General features: G+C 23.6%; 8 protein-coding genes across 8 annotated transcripts; 5 read left to right on the plus strand and 3 right to left on the minus strand.

The window, feature by feature from the left end:
* Window positions 1-383: 383 nt before the first annotated feature.
* AAJ76_69000530 (hypothetical protein) lies at window positions 384-530 on the minus strand (the record flags this gene model as incomplete). The annotated part of the gene is made up of 1 exon (XM_024476239.1): window positions 384-530. One exon carries the CDS (start codon window positions 528-530, stop codon window positions 384-386), a length of 147 nt encoding a protein of 48 aa, XP_024330197.1.
* A 3,237-nt stretch (window positions 531-3,767) lies between these two features.
* AAJ76_690004514 (hypothetical protein) lies at window positions 3,768-4,514 on the minus strand (the record flags this gene model as incomplete). Its single annotated transcript, XM_024476238.1, has 1 exon — window positions 3,768-4,514. The coding sequence occupies one exon, from the start codon at window positions 4,512-4,514 to the stop codon at window positions 3,768-3,770; it is 747 nt and encodes a 248-aa protein (XP_024330198.1).
* A 1,706-nt stretch (window positions 4,515-6,220) lies between these two features.
* AAJ76_690006221 (hypothetical protein) lies at window positions 6,221-6,652 on the plus strand (the record flags this gene model as incomplete). Its single annotated transcript, XM_024476240.1, has 1 exon — window positions 6,221-6,652. One exon carries the CDS (start codon window positions 6,221-6,223, stop codon window positions 6,650-6,652), a length of 432 nt encoding a protein of 143 aa, XP_024330199.1.
* A 4,740-nt stretch (window positions 6,653-11,392) lies between these two features.
* On the plus strand, window positions 11,393-11,746 carry AAJ76_6900011393 (hypothetical protein; the record flags this gene model as incomplete). The annotated part of the gene is made up of 1 exon (XM_024476233.1): window positions 11,393-11,746. One exon carries the CDS (start codon window positions 11,393-11,395, stop codon window positions 11,744-11,746), a length of 354 nt encoding a protein of 117 aa, XP_024330200.1.
* An 861-nt stretch (window positions 11,747-12,607) lies between these two features.
* AAJ76_6900012608 (hypothetical protein) lies at window positions 12,608-13,315 on the plus strand (the record flags this gene model as incomplete). The annotated part of the gene is made up of 1 exon (XM_024476234.1): window positions 12,608-13,315. The coding sequence occupies one exon, from the start codon at window positions 12,608-12,610 to the stop codon at window positions 13,313-13,315; it is 708 nt and encodes a 235-aa protein (XP_024330201.1).
* A 1,761-nt stretch (window positions 13,316-15,076) lies between these two features.
* On the plus strand, window positions 15,077-15,904 carry AAJ76_6900015077 (hypothetical protein; the record flags this gene model as incomplete). The annotated part of the gene is made up of 1 exon (XM_024476235.1): window positions 15,077-15,904. One exon carries the CDS (start codon window positions 15,077-15,079, stop codon window positions 15,902-15,904), a length of 828 nt encoding a protein of 275 aa, XP_024330202.1.
* Window positions 15,905-16,863: 959 nt separating this feature from the next.
* AAJ76_6900016864 (dynamin) lies at window positions 16,864-18,552 on the plus strand (the record flags this gene model as incomplete). The annotated part of the gene is made up of 1 exon (XM_024476236.1): window positions 16,864-18,552. One exon carries the CDS (start codon window positions 16,864-16,866, stop codon window positions 18,550-18,552), a length of 1,689 nt encoding a protein of 562 aa, XP_024330203.1.
* Window positions 18,553-18,559: 7 nt separating this feature from the next.
* On the minus strand, window positions 18,560-19,093 carry AAJ76_6900019093 (general transcription factor iih subunit 3; the record flags this gene model as incomplete). Its single annotated transcript, XM_024476237.1, has 1 exon — window positions 18,560-19,093. One exon carries the CDS (start codon window positions 19,091-19,093, stop codon window positions 18,560-18,562), a length of 534 nt encoding a protein of 177 aa, XP_024330204.1.
* Between the last annotated feature and the right edge of the window lie 934 nt (window positions 19,094-20,027).

Genomic DNA, 20,027 nt, shown 5'->3' on the forward strand with positions numbered 1-20,027 from the left:
CTTGCTTGATTCTAGATACAGAGTTATCATTCAATGGAACTGGTAACTTGAAGCAACTATGAACTGTCATAGCATTGTCTAATAAGTCTGCTGCAATTCCCGTAGTAGCTATAGATATTGTTGCTTTCCCTATGCTGCTTTAAATCTTGTTATATCTTGTATAAAAATGTTTTACCTGTGCCTGCAGGACCGTCTATAAATAACAGCTTACCATTTGAGGGAACCTAGGTCGGAACGACGCTTGTTCCGGACAAAAACATTTTACAGCTTGAGATTTGTGAAAGATCGCTTTTTAGTCAAAACCATCTTTTACTTATGTAACTTTTCTTAAATAGTTTTTCCATCCTATTTTACGCCAGTGTGTAATAAGTATGTTTAATATATCATTCTAAAACCAGTAATATCGCAGGATGAACGAAAAAGGAGATAGTTGCACCAATTTTTACTTTTATTGGTGGTACTGTGCACAACAATAGGAATAATACGCAAACAATATTAAAAAGTGTTTTAATGTTAATTTTGAAATTCATTTTAAATATATATGTTTTTAATTTTTTCCAGCATTTCATACTGTTTTTACATTGCAAAAGTCAAAATTTAGAATAAAAAATAATTTTTTTAATATATTGAAAATCATACAGCAGTTGGTTATTTCTAAACACTAGGAAGTATACTTAGATAATGTCGTGATTGCAATTATTTATATCAATATTTTAAATACCAAGAATTTTTAATTTAACACAGATACAAAAGTCATATTTATTGAACATTCATTTAGGCGCAGAATTCTTATTTTGCAATTAAATATCTTTATTAGCAATTTTTTTTTTGTTTTTTTTTATTTTTTTATTTATTCTTACCACATGTATTTATTTACCGTGATGATCCGCTTCTTTTAAAAAATTTTTTTGATACGCTCTATCAAGGATGTGTTTGAAAAGACAAAAATAGTTTTTTTAATTTTTGTGCAATTTTTTATTGTTAAATTTTTATTGTCGATTTAAAAAAGTAATATTTTATAATTTTTCTTCTATCCTGTTATACTTCTCTTCTTTTTTTATAGCTTTGTTAACAGATGTTGAAATTTTGTTTTAATTAAAGTATTGTATCCCTTATGTCTTATGCTGATACCACAATACAGTTATTGGTTAAAATTCAAAACAATGTTTTAACTTAAAAATGTTTAAAAAAATAAATTTTAATGAGAATTAAAAACCGAAACCAAACAAATATCATTTCCAAAGCCAATACCACGGCCAAAAGACTAACTGGCGGGTTTGTGAACAAGTAACCCATTAAACGAATTATCAACAATATATTAGAAACCTATTTTCAGTATGGTTGCCTTTAACTTGTAGAAGATGGTTATCCGAAAGCATGGGTTTATTTTAAAATATGATAATACTCAAATTAATAAATCATATTCTTTCTAAATATTATTAGCAACTAGCCTTCCAATAGTTGCGTCATAAAGCATTACAAAATTAAAACTAAATGTGATTAATGGCCGTTCAAATTATTTAATTTAGATATACAACATAATGAACTATAATTCGTATAAAAAATGACTAAAGCGTATTTTAGTTTCTTACATATGAGCTTGCCGTTTAAAACCTTTTTACGCCAAAAAACAAAATTAAAATTAAGTAGGATATGAACAAGTTGAAAATATTTTACATAACACTCTATCTCTATATGAGGCTATAAAACAACGTCTGTGTAGGTTTTGTTTAGATAAGTTGTCATTTAGAAAGAAGTTATCAAATATGGTGAGGTGTACTTCATGAGGTTGTAGAAAGGAATTTTCTTTAATTAAAAACAAATCTTTCTATTATGCAAAAATTCTTTGGTTACTGTGGTATAACACTACATTTTTAACTTTCGTTTGTTTACCTTTATTTTTTTAATTAATTTATTATTTATTTAATATTTGTTTACATTTAATTTACCATTTTTATTAACAAAAAAATTAACTGTTAAATTGAAATTTAACGATAAATAAAGTTGTAATTCTCAAAAAAAAGGAGAAATAGATGCGGATGAATGTGACGAATACCAGAGATAACAAACAAAATAACAAGATGTTAGCCCAAAAGGGCTTATTAATAAATAATTTATTAGAAATATACTTTAGTCAGAGTTCGCTACCCCACAATTACACCATTTAAATATAGCACAAGTAATTTTTTTATACATAAATTACGCTGGTTTTAAGATTAAAAAATTTTTGACGTGTTTAAGCAAGAAAAGTATAGGCCTATTTTAAAAAGAACAGGAAAATTTATTGCTGGTAACATTAAAACAGGTGGCCTTAGCGTGACGGTGGAAATAGATGAATTCAAATTTGACAAGCGTAAATACCATCGAGGCCATAGGGTAGAAGGTCTTTAGGTATTAGGCATGGTAGAACGATTACCAGCAAGACGTATAGTCTTATGAAATTTAAAAGATAGAAAATCAGAAACATTAATAGGTTTAATAAAAAATTTGTACTCTTGGCAGAATTATTTATACAGATTGTTGAAAAGGTTATTACAATTTGCATAAAGAAAAGAAAGTTATTTACACCGCACGGTTAATTATAGTATTAATTTTATAGACAATGCTACAGGTGTTCATACTAATACGATGGGTGGTGCCTTGGCTTTAATTAAGGTGAATGTGGGTATGAGATATTGTAATGAAAGAGACACAATTTACTTTTTGGAACTTTTGCATTTAAAAGAAACAATCAATCAGAAGTATTTAAAAAAGATTTAAAATAATTTTAAAGTAATGTTTATATTTATCTTAATTAAAAAATTATAATTTTAATATTAAATTTGCTTTTAAGAATACAAAATGTGTATTTTCTGTTCATGTTTATATTCTCCCTCTTTAATTTTGATTTTGTTTTTTAGGTTAAAAATTTTAAACGGCAAGCTAAAATGTGAAAAACTAAAGTACTATGCTCATCTTAACCGTTTTAAACCAAGTTTCTAAGTAATTTTAATTAATGACTCTTTATTGGTAACCATGTTTTTTTATTGTTATAATAATCTCTTGAATGAATTTTTTTTTGTATTCTTCTTTTTGACAATTTTATTTATAAAAAATAAAATTATAGAAAATATTTAAAATTGTAAATTTTTAAATTATGTCATTTTACTACAAACTATATAGAAGTTAAAAAAATAAATTAATGTAAATAAACTGTTGTAAGATTACGTGCTAAAAATTAAGGTAATGTGCTTGGTTATTTAGTATTGAGAATCAATAAAACAACATTTCTGTTGTAAAATAGATGTTGTATTTGATGTAGATTTAATAAACATGCAACTCTCCGTAAATTTTTTATCTAAATAAAAACTTTTTTTAAGATTATACTTATCATTTGTATCGTACAATATACTCTTAAATTGTATAAATTAAAAGGAAGTGTAATTAAAATAATAATTTAAATTAAGTAAGTGATCCTAATACTTATTAAAAGCCATAATTATACAATCATGCACACTTAATTTGAATAACACTTAACATGTCAAGGCATACAAAACAGCTTATGTTTAATAAATTTTTAATAAAAATTTAATATGTTACTTTGGTGTTACAGCCATTGAAAAAATTGGAAGTGAAAACTTTTTAAATTATTTTCTTATTTTTGTGATTTTGATGAGTTAAAATAAAATATTTTAAGTGAAATAAATTAAAATAATTGTCATGTGGTAAATTACACGACAGTTATGTAGTAAATTAAAAATAAATTTTAACATATAGTTACAAAATATTTAATATATTTTTGCAATTTCTTTTAAAACTTGGTATTTTTCAGGTCCCAAAATAAAATCGTCAGGCGCTCCAAAATTTATTAGTTGAATAATTTCTTCATTCAGATTATAAAAATTTTCATTTGTTAGTTCAAACACTTCTTTCATTAATTTTGAATCTTTGGTCATACCATAAGCATATTTAAGGACATAATTTAAAAATCCTCGTACTAAGTTTAAAAAAACACTCTTATCATTTTCCAAAAATGTAAAATCATGACTATACTTCATAATTGCACGACGAATTTCAAGTAAGGAATTGGGCAAGGGACCAGTTCCATGTTTTACATTATATTCGAATATTTCGGATAAAGTATCAAACCTTAATAAATTAACATTAAGTCTCTCAGCAAATAGCATTTGTTGAAAAATATCGCGGTCAATAGGTTTATTATCCAATAATGGCTGAGATGAAAGGATACAATCTTTTTTGATAAAAATCTTTTGTATGCCTTTATATGCAAAAATATTTTCTTCATCCACTAGTATATTATTCTCATTAATAATAATTGGTTCCTCAATCACAATCTTTTTAATTCCATCATATATATCAAATCTATATATGATGCAACTACCATCCAACCCAATTGAATTACACAGATTTTTTAAAGCAATTAGCTGAATATCAACTGCAAAAAGTTTGCAAAATAAAAACATTGCGAGTAACATTTTAAGGGCTAAAAATTTACATTCATATCTAATAAACATTTTGGATTGATTTTTTATAAATTGTGGGCAAGATTTAAACAAAAAAATACTTAGAATTATATTTGTAAGACCTAGGTATTGTTTACCACGTGTAATTTAATAATTATTAGTAGAAATATTTACTTTTACCCACCAAAATTTCAAACGAAAAAATAATATTTTTAATTAAATCATTAATTTACAAAATATTCAGTGATTAAAAATCACAAAAAACTTTATTAAATATTTTTTTTGATAAATATCAATAACAAAAACCACTATTTATTTTTTGAAATTAAGATACTTTTTTCTGTTATTTTAACTTAAGTCGAACATCATCATTGTAAATTTATTTAATAAACAATTTGCCTTTAAGAATTTTAGAAGCAAATACAAATATACAATTTTGTAGTTGCAGCTAGAGACAACAATGCACGGGAATTGATGTTTTGGCGGTGAACAATAATTTTCTAAAAAATAAACACATTTATTTTTATTTGATCGTGTTAAATGTGAGAAATATGTAAAACCACGTGCCCCTTGAAATTACAAGGTCAGCTGTAAACTATACAATCTAGTGTTGAAAAAAAGCATATCTAAATCGAATTTCTAAAGGTAAGCTTTATTACAAGAATAGCTAGCTAAATTTAATACGTATTTAAAACGTTGTAGATATTAAGAATTCTAAATATACAACTATTTAACAAATAATTTCTTAAAAAAATTAAATAAAAAATATCTCCAGAGAAAAGACAAGCATTTGATTGAACAGAACACAGTAACAGAAGTATATTTAGGAAGTGGAAAGTCTAAGAATCAATTAATTGATGATGTTTGAATATCTGGTCCGTTCAAAGGAATTGTTTTAATAAAATTGTTTTTTTCTTTTCCTAATAGAACATCACTGCTATTTAATAAACAAATTATCAATTTAAACAAGTAATCTGTTATATAAATAGATCTCTGAAAGATATATTGTAAAAATAAAACAATATAAACAGTATATTACGCTCTTTTCGATAATGATCCAACAATAAATGTACTTACTTATACTACTAAAGTAATTAATCATCGATTTAACAATAAGCAGCCATAAGGTATAGAAAAAGAGCTCTTTAAATTGCAGTAATAATACGTCTTATTTTATCAGAAATCAAAAAGAATGGTATTTGAAAGGTTATATATTTTGATACTTAAATTTCACATTTTGTATTTTTAAATTTTAGACTAAAAAATTTTAAAAATTGATTTATAAAATAAAAAGATTTCAACGACAAAAGCTTCCATTGTTTCTATAAAAAAGACTAAAATAACTAATTTTTCTAGCCTACAATTTTTATATTGGTTTACAATAATTTTCAGATATAATTCTCTGTCTTAGGTGTTATTTTAAAAAACATGCAAACATAAGGATGCTATCTTTGTTTTACGTATATATACTATAGTGTAGCAGTATTGGCAGGGCCAGCCATTATTAATGAATTTTCTATAATTCTGGTGCCACAGACAAAAACAGAACAGTAATTAGAAAATATGATCGCTATTCCATAATGATTTGTAATTTTGACCACTTTGTGTTTAGTTTACTGGATCAATTTTATTAAAGTAAAATTTTTTATGGTAATTTACACCCAACAAATAGATTATAAATATAAACTTTTGCTTCTTCGTTATATTTTGATTTTTTAGCTTTTCTTAAGAAACTAGCAGTATTATTTTACCCCTAAATGATTAGCTTTTTTTTATTTACTATTTCAGTTTTCTGTATTTTTTGTATAATTTACAGGCTTATAAAAACTAAGAAAGCGATACAGAGACAATATCCTAAGGGAGACTATGTACTTAAAATTTTGATAAATAAACAAATAAAAAATGAGATCCAAATGGTCCTAGAACTTATGAAAGAATGCTTTATAAACTTGATTACAAAGTTATCAAAGGAAAAGGATTTATACAACAAATGGAAGAAAGGTGGCGAGGCTAAGATTGTTTTATGTGGTTCAAGCGAAGAAATATTATCAGCATATAATAATTCTATAAAAAAAGGCATACTATGTGTCAAACATATTAGTAAAAATAATATACCTGCACTAGTAATTATTGGTCCAGGATTAAAGGCGATTATTAATGAATTTACAAATGATTTTAAGTTATTGTAATTATGAATATACTGTCTTATTTTAATTAAATTTTGATAATACTTAAGCAATTTTGTCTTATTTAAATTCATATAAATTATTTTTGATATGCAAATTTTTATTATATAATATAATAAAATCAAAATGAATAAAGTTATTCTATAACTTTAATGATGTACAATAAAACTGGTGCTGTGACGAAATTTTATAAAATATGTATTATTTTTTAAAGAAATCTACCCAGCTCTTTACACGCTTTTAAAAACAAAAAAATATTCAGAAATATTGTCTCGGTGCTTCCTTTACGTATTCTCACCAAAGAAAAAATTTCGTTTTAATGATAGATCATAAAAATTAGTTAAAAAATATATTTTTATTTTAAAAGAATAAAAATGTATAAAAAAGCGCAAATATTATCGGTAAAAAGATATTTAAAATATTTTGAAACATGTTCATACACCTTGACTTTAACACTTTTATAAAAATTATTATATATAACAGAAGTTATTATTATAATTGTTAACAGCCGTACTTCTGCGGTGCTGAACAATTTTGTGGAAAAAAAATAAATTGAATTGTGCATAAAACTATTTATAAAGAAAAATTTCTATGAAATAACTTGATTAAACTTTTAACTTAATAAAATGTGGTCTATTCGTTAATAAAGAAACCAATTATACTAACTGTATACCATTTTTCAGGCGTTGTAGATATGATGTATAAAATTTTCTACAAACCATTTTTACCAGTTTTAATATTTAAAAAAGTTTTTTTATTATTTTATAACAACAGAAAGAATTGAATTTTAGGACATTATTTTAAGTCTTTATTTATTTCAGTTGTTGTAAATACAAAAACCGAATGTATAAGTTATAATTTTGCTTTATGAATTAAAATGCTAGCTGCAGATTTTCTATTTTTTATAAAGCTATTTAACAATTACGTATTTCATATTCTAAAATTTAAAATTAGTTTACTCTTTCAACCTCAAAAAGTTAGCAAGTCTTCTTTACCCACCCATTAATAAGATAAATTTCAAAAGTATCAAAATTAAATTGACAATTAAAATTTGTTGTTTGCATGTCTTTCCTTATACATTAAATTCCAAGATAAACTCCTTTCTATGCACAATGCTAGGTCACATCTACCTTAAATTTTTAATATTAAATGTATGAGATCGCGCTTTAAATATGCTCTTCGGTGAGTGAATAACAGGCTTATACTTGTGATAACACCCCCTTGTCTATATAAATATAATTTATCAAATTCTTTGTAAGAGTCTCACCCATCAAAATTAAAAATATTACCTTTTATTATAACCGAATCAGCTAGATTAAAAAATTCACTTATTGTACGATTATAAGCAACACAGCAAAATAAATAGATGTATTTAAATTATCCTAAAAACATTGCCATTTTTATTTATAGCCCTAAAGGCTTTTGTTGTTAGGTTTGTTTTTTAAAACTGTTTTTATTCATATTATAAATTTTTTGGTTCCTTTTAAAATTCATTGCCCTTCTTTTTAGAAATTTTTTATAAAACATTATTAAAATAATAAATTAAATATCTATTATGAAATGAAATAACATTTTTACTATTACAAAAACCCAACAAGCTACTTAGAGTTTTTTAAATAATTTTTGGACGAAGTGAGCAAAACTGCACAAATTTTTACGTATCCCCGACTAAAATTTTTTAAACCCTTACTTTTTAAAATGTTAAACAACGAGAAGTAGTATGAAACTATAGTAATTACAATTAATGCATATATTTTAAGAAAAAAGGAACTTTTTTTTAATAAAATTTGTAAATTAAAAATTTTTGAGCAAGGAAAAGAATAAATATATAATTTAATATAGATTTACTATTTTTTCTAATAAGCTAAAGCACAATAGATAAGATTTATTAATTTTGATCTATGATTTCTTTTGGTAAATTTCTGTTAATCCCATACCAATTACCCCCTTTAGTATTGGTATATACATTATTTGATTGATTAATAAATTCAATGCTGTGATTAACAATTGGATGCTTGTAAAAATAAATTAAGATTACAATATGTTCGTTAAAAAACAGAATAAATAATAGTATAGTGATGAAATATTTTTTTATCATAAACAGAAGAATGGTTTTATTCTACACTCAACATGCAAAATTAATATTCTACGTGTAAGATCGTTCTACTGCACCAAAAACACATACCCCATCTACTCGTGCAACAGTAATATTTACGTTTGCCAAATTTGCTTTCATCTATCTCAATTATGTTACCTTAGTCTCCAAGTTTAAGTAAATCTAAATAACCATAAAATATATCTTCATGATTAAACCTGTTAAATAGGATACTGATTTTTTCAACACCAATACTCGTAGATCTAGCGATAAGACATGAAGGAACAAATTAAAATTACAAATTTTATAATTAAATAATAATAATAGCACTTAGTTTAAAGAAGTTAAAAAATGTTAGTTTATAATTGTAAATTTATAATTACAAATCCCATTAGAGCATCTTGCCGTTGCAAAACTATATATTTTAATGTTTTCGCCAACTTTTAAGCATCCCCTGCAAAAATACATGCATTTATTGTAGTTACTATGGTTTCATACTGCCCTCGTTGTTTAGCACTTAAAAAATATGGGTTAAGAAATTTTAGTTAAGGTCAATTTAAATTTGTGCAATTTTGAGTCAATTTAGCCTGGTTTTTATAACTAATTCATCTTTATTTCATCTTTGTCAACCTTTTCTCAAAAGTTAAGTTATTTTTTCAATAAAACCTTTTTCTTAATTCTTACACATTCAAGTATCTTATAACTTCTAAACTCATAGTAAATGTAAAACCTTGTTCTTTAAATTGTAACTGCTAATAATTAAAAACTAAAAACTTTGAATTAGCTATAATAGTTGACTTTTTTGGTTACTTAAGGCGTTTTTATTCATGTATTTTCATATAAATTGTTCAACAAGACTTTAATTTTTCTTTGATATAAATTTACAAAACAATGTATGCATAGGGTCGGTGCAGGCCCGTTTTTTTCAAATATAAATTATGTCCGCAAATACGGCTTTAAAGAATAAGTTTTTTTAATTTTTTAGCCCCCACGAATGGATACGAGGGTGTTTTAGAAAATGTAATGAGCAAAATTTTGTTTGTCAATATTTTATTAATTTTTTAGAAAATAATTTTATTAATCAAATATTATTACATGTAGCAAATGTCAAAAAGATACAAATAATATTGAAATTTTTTGTCGCAGATAAAATATGAAGAAAAAAGGTGTGGGGTGTTGTTAAAAATAATATAGTTTAATTTGAAAGAATTAATTTTTATCTATTACGATTTAAACTTTCATTTATTTGGACAGACAAGAAGAGTTTGCTAGATATACTGGTGTATCTATTAAATCATAAAAATTATGTTTTTTTTTATTTAAATATTATAAGGACCCTCGTAATATATGTCCGGAAATGTGGCTCTGCGCCTGATGTTTGCTTTTTAGCATATCATAACGAAATAATGTTGCAATAATATAAAATATATCTAATCTTTTAATATTAAAAATTATTTCTAAAACATTTGTAATGGATAAAAACTGGATAAAATTTGATTTTTATAAGAAATTATGCTAATAGCATTTTGTTCCAAGAACAGCCAAAGAAACAAACAGGCAGATTTTTGAAAATACTTTGCACCTTATTTATACTATGATTTATTATTAACTAGATTGTATATGGCAAAAATTCTCGTAATAAGAAAAGGACATTCTGGTTTTGTTAAAAAACTTATAATTCTACGTTTCAAAAATATACATCATATATATTTTTTTAAAAAATTTTAACTAACATTTATTTTAATAAATATTTTTTTGTATAAATGACCATATTTTTGCAGCTTTGTGCTTGTAAAAACGTTTTTTGATTTAAAAAAAAGCCTTTTTTTTAATCTAGTAATATCTAAAAATTATCATCAAGCTTTTTACAAAATAGTTATTTTATAGGACAAGATTCAAAAAAAAGCAGATTTGATAGTTTTATCTGTAATATTAGTTATCAAATATGAAATTTAAATAATTTGTATAAATATTTTAAAAATTTTATCTATAATAAATTACTTTTATTAAATAAATTAACACTAATTTAGACGAGAAGCTATAAGGCACAGAAATTTAAATATATCCTACAAATGCAGAGACGTTTTAATCAAAATTAAAATCCATGATGTTATACCAGGTGGGGCATAGAACATTATCAAGATATTCTTATTTCCCAGGCCGACTACCTTTGAAAATGCTTGATTATCTGATGTCAAGTAAAGATGTTTTTTACAAACATAACTTGGAATTATCTAGCAATAATATAATATCTGCTTTAAGTCTAATATCAATAATTAAATTTTTACACAACCATTAACTCAAAAAAGACAACAAAAAATTATTATATATGAAAACTTAATTTTATAGATAAAAAATGGATTTTTTTGCTTTTTAATGCTTAAAACCGATATTCTAAAAAATTATTTTTCTTTAACTCCTAAAAACTAAATCTTAAGAAAAAAAAGTTTATCAATAAATTGCAAACTTTGTTAAAAACTTATATGAAAACAGACTATGCTATAAATTTAACTATGAAACAAAAAAAATAAAACGTATAAATTTTATTGTTTGTGTTATCTTCTTGTATAATTAGATTATCAATTTTTAAAGATACAATCATTAAAAATGCTCATCTTTCGATTATTAAAAATATAAAAATTTTTGACATGTGGTTAGAAGAAGTCTCATTTGATCTAATTGCTACAATATCTAATGTTGATCTGGCTGCTGTTTCCAACTTATGCTCTAAATTGAGAGATCTAAAAGCATTTGGTCTATATCCCAAAAAAATAAATACCATTGGCGGTGAATGTAGTGTTGTTGAGATCGACGAAAGCAAATTCGGGAAAAGAAAGCAAAACAAAGGTCATAAAGTAGAAAGGGCTTGGATAGTTGGAGCGGCAGAAAGAAAATCAAGAAAAATTATTTTAATGAATATAGAAAATAGTAATTGTCTTACATTAGCTGCTTTTTGCAAGAGATTCATTCACAAAAAATCAATTGTTTTTAATGGTTGTTGAAGAGGATACAACAAACTTGGCACCTTTTTTAAAGAACACAGAACTGTAAATCATTCTGAGCCATTTATTAATCAAAAAACCAATGCACATATCATTACGATTGAAGAAAATTGAAATGGTGTTAAGAGGACAATTTCTGTGAGATGCAGAATGAAAATCTTAATTGATATATATTTATAAAGATTTATGTTAAAAAGAAATGAAGGAAAAAAATAATTTAAAATATTTATTAAACTTATTTATCTATTAATTTTAGTTGTTATAAAAGTTTTTGAAAAAATTTTAAGAGAGAAAGCATAATCGAGACAAAGTCTTAATTATGCTTTCTCTTTTAAAAATCATATTTTAGAGGTTAAAAAAAAAAATTGACAATATCGATTTTAAGCACCAAAAAGCAAACATGACCATGGAAAGGATGTTTTTTAAGTATAAAAAGATCTTTTTATTTTAATGTAAATACCTTCAAAAAATCAATAATTTTACTTAATTTAAATTTACTAATTAATATCGACAGTTAGCAACAAAATAAAAATGTTTTATAATTTTTCTATTTGTTGTGTAATTTTTAATTAGATTATTATAGAACACGTATAGTAAACATAGAATTAAAAAAATGTTTGTTTAAAAGAAAATCTTTAATACATAAAATATTTATACAATTTAAAGATTTTCACACTTACCAAAATTATAAATAAATATCTGATTTTTTTTACAACTTTAAATTAAAAAATGGTTTTTTAATTAATACACAAAAAAAGAATAAATTATACAATGATTGCCTAAAATATTTTGCTTTAAATGTCTGCAAAAAATTGCAAATTTAAGTAAAATAATCATATAATAAAAAAAATATCCCCTATAATGCACCTCGCAATGTTTTTATTTCGTAGGCTTTTTGCAATTCATATCCCTCTGATTTTTGTAAAAAATATGTGTAGTACAATCAAATTACAAGGTAAATGCACCATATTTAGATTTGATCTATATGATGGAATTAAAATTATTGAAATTAAGAAACCAATTACTGTAAATGAGAATAACATACTAGTAGATGAAGATAACATTTTTTCATACGAAGGGATACAAAAGATTTTTATTAAAAAAGATTATATTTTTTCTTCACAGTTATTATTGAATAATAAACCTGTTGGTCGAGATATTTTTCAACAAATGCTATTTGCAGAGAAGCTTAATGCATCTCTGTTGGGTACGTATGACTTATTTGATATTTTTACTTTTAATACTAGCATGGAGGATTTTATTTTAGATAAACATTTTATAGAATTGCGCAATACATTTCGAAAATTTAAATGGGATTTAATTTTTGTGCAAAAAAGCAAAAGTTTTTTTTATGATTACATTAAAAAGTTTTTAATGTATGTCCTCATAAATGTTTATGGTATGACTAAAGATTCAAAATTAGTTAAAGAAGTATTTAAGCTAACAAATGAAAATTTTTATGATCTGAGTGAAGAAATTATTCAAATAATAAATTTTGAAGCATGGGACGATTTTATTATAGGATCTAATAATTACCAAATTTTAAGAGAAATTGTAAAAAAGAGTTAATTTTTATTAAATGTATATTAAACTTTATTATTGTTAATATTTCATAACATATTAAGTTTATGTTTAAAAAATATTCTTAAATAGAATTTTAGTAAATGTCACGTGTTTATTAGATGTAAATCAAATACGAGATTTAATATTGCGACAAAACAAAAATCTATACGAAACACAAAAATTTTATATTTATTATTACAATTATTCAATACTATATAATTAAGTATATTACCTTAATTTTTAACATATAATCTAAATAACAGCCCAAATTTGATCTAAAATATTTTTTTAACTTGGTATGTAGTCTTTAATAAATTTGTAAGTAAAAACAGTCAATCTGTTCATTTAATAATTAAATATATCTGTTAGTATATTTATTATAAAAACTTTTAATTTACGCTTATATATTGGTAGTATAAATTATTTGTATTTACGAAGTTTAAAAAAACTAGTAAGATATTGATTAAATAAAAATTTATTTGGGTATATATTTCTCGGTCTTCTCTTCTTTATAGGTAATGTGTCTATGCGTCAATATCTTTCCTTCTTGTCTTTAATTTTTTGCCCTTTAGACCTCATAGTCAAAGAATAGAAGTTAATGTTTCGAATCAAGCGTCAAACTTTTAAAATTCATTTGAAGCCCCCTTAATTGCACAAATGTTTCAACTTAGCTATTCAATCGTATTTCTTTTCTATAAGCTTTTGTGGTACTAAGTTGCAACGCGTTACAAAATCATTTAAAAAAGTTTATTAAATGTTATTTATTCAAATTATTGTGTCACCAATTTAGTTTTGAACTCTATATTTGTTAATATATTTTAATACAAACAAATTGAGCAATTATAGTTAATGTGCAAGAAGAATGGGATGAGATTAACGATAAGAATATTTATTATTTTTTCTTCGTAATATACTTAGATAAATTTTTTATAACAAAACAAAATATTTAATTTTTTATATAAAGCATAAAATTAGTTTAGTGACCAAAAAAAAGCTTTATACATAATAAACGTCGAATTATTGCAATTTTTTTACATAAAAAAATTATAAATCATAATTGTTTTTATATTCGAATTTTAATTTTATCAAAAACTATTAAAAAATGTCAGTATCCTAGAAAATTCCTTCTTAGTCTTTTATATTAAATTATATAATAATTTAAGGATATTTTGCAATATCTATGTGTATTTATAAAGATAATAATATACTTATTATATTAAATAGTGATTTTTTAATCTTCAAAATATTTTTAGATACAATTAAAAATATTTAAAATTATTTATTTGGCAAGACCCTACTTTTGTCATAAAAGAGTTAAACTTTACTTATATTTTTTAGACGATAATTTTGATTATTCACTTGGAATGCATGTTCTTTTTGTCTACATAATACAATAAAATTTTTTGGGTTCTGTCTGTATATTCGTATTTTTACTAAATAAATTGTTTGGGTGAATAATAATAAAACTTTAATTTCGATACGATATTCTTTAAGGTTGCTAAATAATTTGTTTACTGGCATTTGATTATACTATTAATAGGTAAATTGAATAAAAAAAATTAGAAGTTATAAAATTAAATACATTTTTTGCACAACATTTTTTTTCTGGTCGTATTAAGCTTTTAAAATTTCCAAAAAATTAAAAACTTATTTTAACAATAAGTAATAAAAATACAACTTTTTTACAAGCCTAAGTTTATACTAACAACCAGATTTGTTTTTTATTTAATTTCACAATTTTTTCAAAAAAAATATTTTTTTCCCCTTATGTCTTCTAATGACGATAAAAGAGTAAACAGTAAAAATATTCGATTTGAAGAAATGAACGATTGCATTGCAGAAAACATTGATTATACAAGTTCATTACATTTTTTTTCACAGATGAATTTTTCTAATGAGTGCGGATTTGTTATACCGCCAAAAAAAATTATAGAAAAACATTTAATTTGTTATAATTGTGGTTCTCCACCTGATACTGATTTAATCAAATTATTTTTATTTTCTGCGTATATAAATAATTTTTCTTTACTTGATAATTTTTTAAAACATGAAACAAAAATTGTTGATTTTTTTTCTGAAGAAAAAAAGATACATAAACATAGTAATGATATAGTAGATAATAAAAAGTTCGAATGTAATTCTGATGAACCACAAAAAAAAGTTATAAGAAAAAGTGCTTATAACAGTTTGATGTCAACAAATCTTTCTAATATGTTACCAGAAAATAAAAGAAAAAAAAATAAACCAAAAAAAGGTAATATGAGACAAGATAAGAGTAAAAAAGGGAAAAAATCCTTGCCAGAAATTTATAATAAGATTTTAGATAATGAAAAAGAATCAAAATCTTTATATAATAAATATAAAAAGACACATCAATGTGCATTTTGTTCAGTTGTGTTTTTAAATAAAGTCGAATACAACCAACATCTAAAAAACAAACATCCAGAAAATTTAGTATCTATTAAAAAACCATTTAAATGTCCTTTTGAAGGTTGTATTAAGACTTATAAGAATAAGAATGGTATTGAATATCATTTGATACACTCCCACTTCTTATCTTTAGTGGACGTAGAAAAAACATTAATGAATCTTTAATAAAGTCAATATTATAGTTTGTAAAATTTTTTACTTAAACATCTTTTTATAATTTAATAAATTTAGATAAAAATTATTAGCAATTGAGCGATTAAATGATATTGCTTCACATATAATGTAACTAAAATACTAGAAGTTATCTAACTATAGAAGTAAAATTCTATGTTAATTATATGCTATTGATAAATGCAGTTTTAATTATCAACAGCTTAAAATTTTGTAAGTATATTTTTATTTGACAAATTAAATGTCAAAAATGTATATTTATTGTTCCTTCTAACTAGCAATGATAATTTAATTTTTTTTATCTATTAAAATTTTTAGAAGATGGTTTGAAAATTTTTGAATTACAGATTTTATGTTTATGTTTTTTTATTTCTCTCAATCATGCCGCCGTCAATACACGCCAGTAAATTATAAATTTATTTGGGTGTAAGTAATTTTTGGCTTTTCTTCCGCAGATCGTGTCATCCATTTACTTTCTGCGGTACTACTTCTACTATTTTATTTTCTCCAACTTTCTTATCTTCATTACTGAGGCCTCTCCGGCTGTTCATTTCTAGGCCTTCCATAGTCATTTTAAAAACTTTGTATTGTAAATAGTCAATACACGTCAAAACATTTATTTTTAATATATGCCAATTTTTATTTAGTTAGTTGAAACATTCTAAGAAAATTTGTAAATGCAAATCATAAAAAATATATTATCAAAATACAAAAAGTTTTATTAATAACTAATAAATTAATTTACAGTTAAGCTACATTTTGCTTACAAATTGGTTATAATTTACAATATCCAAAAAGCGCTCACCAAAAATTAATATTTTTGTTGTCTACAAATGCAAAAGAAATCATTAAATTTTCTTTGTTAATTCATTAAACTATATTTATTACATTAAACACTAGAGAGAACAATTATAATTATTTATTTTTACATTCGAGTAATAAATGACCCCTTTATGAATATTTCATCTAAAGAAATTAACTTAATACAACAAATACATAATCGTGTTCACAATTTAAATATGGATTTACCAGCAATTACTGTTGTAGGATCACAATCCAGTGGCAAATCTTCAGTACTTGAATCTTTAATAAATGTAGACATATTACCACGCGGGACAAATCTCGTTACAAGATGTCCGATTATATTGCATCTAAAAAAAGCAGTTAAAGAAGAATGTGTTGAAATTGATAAGAGAAAGTATCTTTTAAAAAAAAATAATCAATTGATTAAAAATAAAATACTTAAAATGATGGATAAAATATGCGGAACTGATAAGGAAATATCTTCGAATTCTATTGTTATAGATATATGGCTTTTAGAAACTTTAGAATTTACAATTATTGATCTTCCTGGTATCACAAAAGTAGCTATCGGTAAACAATCGGAAGATATTGAAATAAAAATATTAAACATAATTCGAGAATATATTACATCAAAAAACACGATTATTTTAGCTATTATTAATTCAAATATAGATATTTCTAATAGTGAAGCTTTGAAAATATGTAAAGAAGTTGATCCGAATTTTTCTAGAACTATCGGTGTTTTAACTAAAATTGATTTAATGGACAAGGGCACTGATTGTATTTCCATTTTACAGAATACTGTTTATCCATTAAAATTGGGATATGTCGGTGTGATTAATAGATCTCAACAAGATATTAAAAATAATATCAATGTACAAAATTTTAAAAATCGTGAAAAAGCTTTCTTTGCAAATAGTGTTTATAAAAATCTAGATAACACGGGGTGTTTATATTTGCTTAATAGAATATCATTACTGTATCAAAATAAAGTCAAGGAAATACTTCCGAAATTAGAAGAAAATTTAAAAATAAAATTGAAAGAATTGCAAAGCGGAACATACGTAGATACTTTTATTTTGAGATATAAATATCAATTAGTTCTTAATAAACTTATTTCTACAGATAAAAAAGTTACTGATATTTTTTTTTTTGATAGTAATAATATAATTTATGATTTGTTGATGTTTAAAAATTTAAAAGTAACATACGATTTTTCAAATATCAAAAGTATGATTGCTACTGACTTAAGTATATTTATTAATGATAATCTTTTATTTTCATTAATAAAATTTAATATGCAAAATATTAAAAATAATATTATTACTTTACAAAATCAATATAAAAAAATTTTACTGGATAAAATTCGAAAGATTTATAGTGATAAATTTCCTGAGGTTTGTAAAGTATTTAATGAATGTATAATAGCAGAAATTGACAAATGGGACATAGATTATAAATTATCAGAATATGTAGATGTATTAAGTAATGTTATTGGAAACACAGATTTATTTTTTAAAAATGCTGTTACGACAAATTTATTTGGAACACACCTTTACTTTAAAGGAAGTAGTAAAGAAGATATTTTGAAAGAATTTACTAGAATGTATTTAGATAAGCAGGTCAATAACATTATAGAATATTCACTAAAGCTTAATTTTTATAAAATAAATGAACTGATAGAAAAAACTGGCATGGAATGTATCAGTAAAGTTAATATTGAAGGATTAGAAGAAATGAATAGATACCTAAAAGACGTTGTTAATAGAAATGAAGATTCTAAAAATATTTTAGAAGCAATTAATTTATTAAGAAACAATATAACTACTGATATCTAAAGTGTTTTTAAAGTTTAATAAAATTGAATTTTGTTTTACATCTTTTACAGACCGGTACAAATCTACAATATACACCCAAACATACAGGACAAGTAAGACCTACTAAAACATCTTGTTTATGACATATACATTTTACATTAAAAGACATTACATTTAAGCTTTGTTTATTACTTAATAAACTTATTAAACCTTTAAGTGTATTTTTAATATACAATCCTTTTGTTATAATAGCACATTGTCTTAGAATAGGATTATTAACGATGCTTAAACAATCGATACGAATGTTAAACCTTTTTGCTGTAAAAGCGGCGTTTAAAAGTTTAAAATAAACATCTTCTTGTATTTTATTTTGGGTGCATATTAAGATTCTTGTATTTTCTGTACTTTTACACAAAATACATCCTAGATTACTTACAAGGTTGTTAGCCACATTATTATCTTGTATTATTCTATTGTCTATATTTGATAATGTATACATTTTTATAAATTTCTCAATGTTTGATGTATCATCCTTTATATCAGAAATTAAATAAAGATCCATTGGGGTTGTAAAAAAAGATATTTGCTTATGTTTTGGTCTTTTTGATGAGGTATAAAATTGTGTGTTTGACAAACGACGTTTATTAACAGCTCAACAACTGATCAATATCTAAATCGTAAAAATTGTAGGGAATTGTGTGATGATGCGAACATTGTATTGTTTTATATGTTGTGCAAAAATTCACGTACTCATGAAATTTGTCTTACAATAATAAGTTTTGTCAAAGTTTATAATTTGATTAGATCGCCTTTGATGAGATCTAGCAAATGAAAACAAAAAACTAAACATTTTTATTAAAAAGCAGTTAAAAATATTTTTTTGACAAACACTGTTATTTTTTTATCTGAAGAAGCGTTTTAATTTTATTTAAATCTTTCTATTCTGTCAATTTTTTATAAACTTAAGTTTTGCCATTTAAAAATATTTTTTGTTTATAATTCTTGATAGATAATACGCTTCGAAATACCTGATAGCGCCACCTTTACTTTTAAAGTTTCAACTATGTATTTAGTAAAAACCATTTGGCTTAATAAATTAAAGCATGAAATAATATTTCTTGTATCTTCTCTATAACATTCATTTAACTGTTGCTTGCACTGTCGATTGACAATATAAAATGTATTATGTGTTCATATAAATTGACTATTTTACATATTTAAAAATTTAACATCAAAGGGTTTTTATAGAAAATAGTTAATAAAAAACTTAAAATTTACAATATTAAATAAACTTCTTATTTATACATATCTGTGTTTGAAAAGAAGGATATTTTAAATGTGTTGATTTTGGAGTGTTATATCTTTAAGTACTAAACAAAATATAGCAAGAAATTGTGGATTTATAAATCAAATTTAAACATTTATTTTAAAAAATTGTTGATAAATATTGGTCATATAGATCATGTAAAAAACAGACAACAACGATTTAAACGGAA

This window comes from Vairimorpha ceranae (genome assembly GCF_000988165.1).
Source record: "Vairimorpha ceranae strain PA08 1199 chromosome Unknown NODE_69, whole genome shotgun sequence".
NCBI classification, from domain to species: Eukaryota; Fungi; Microsporidia; family Nosematidae; genus Vairimorpha; species Vairimorpha ceranae.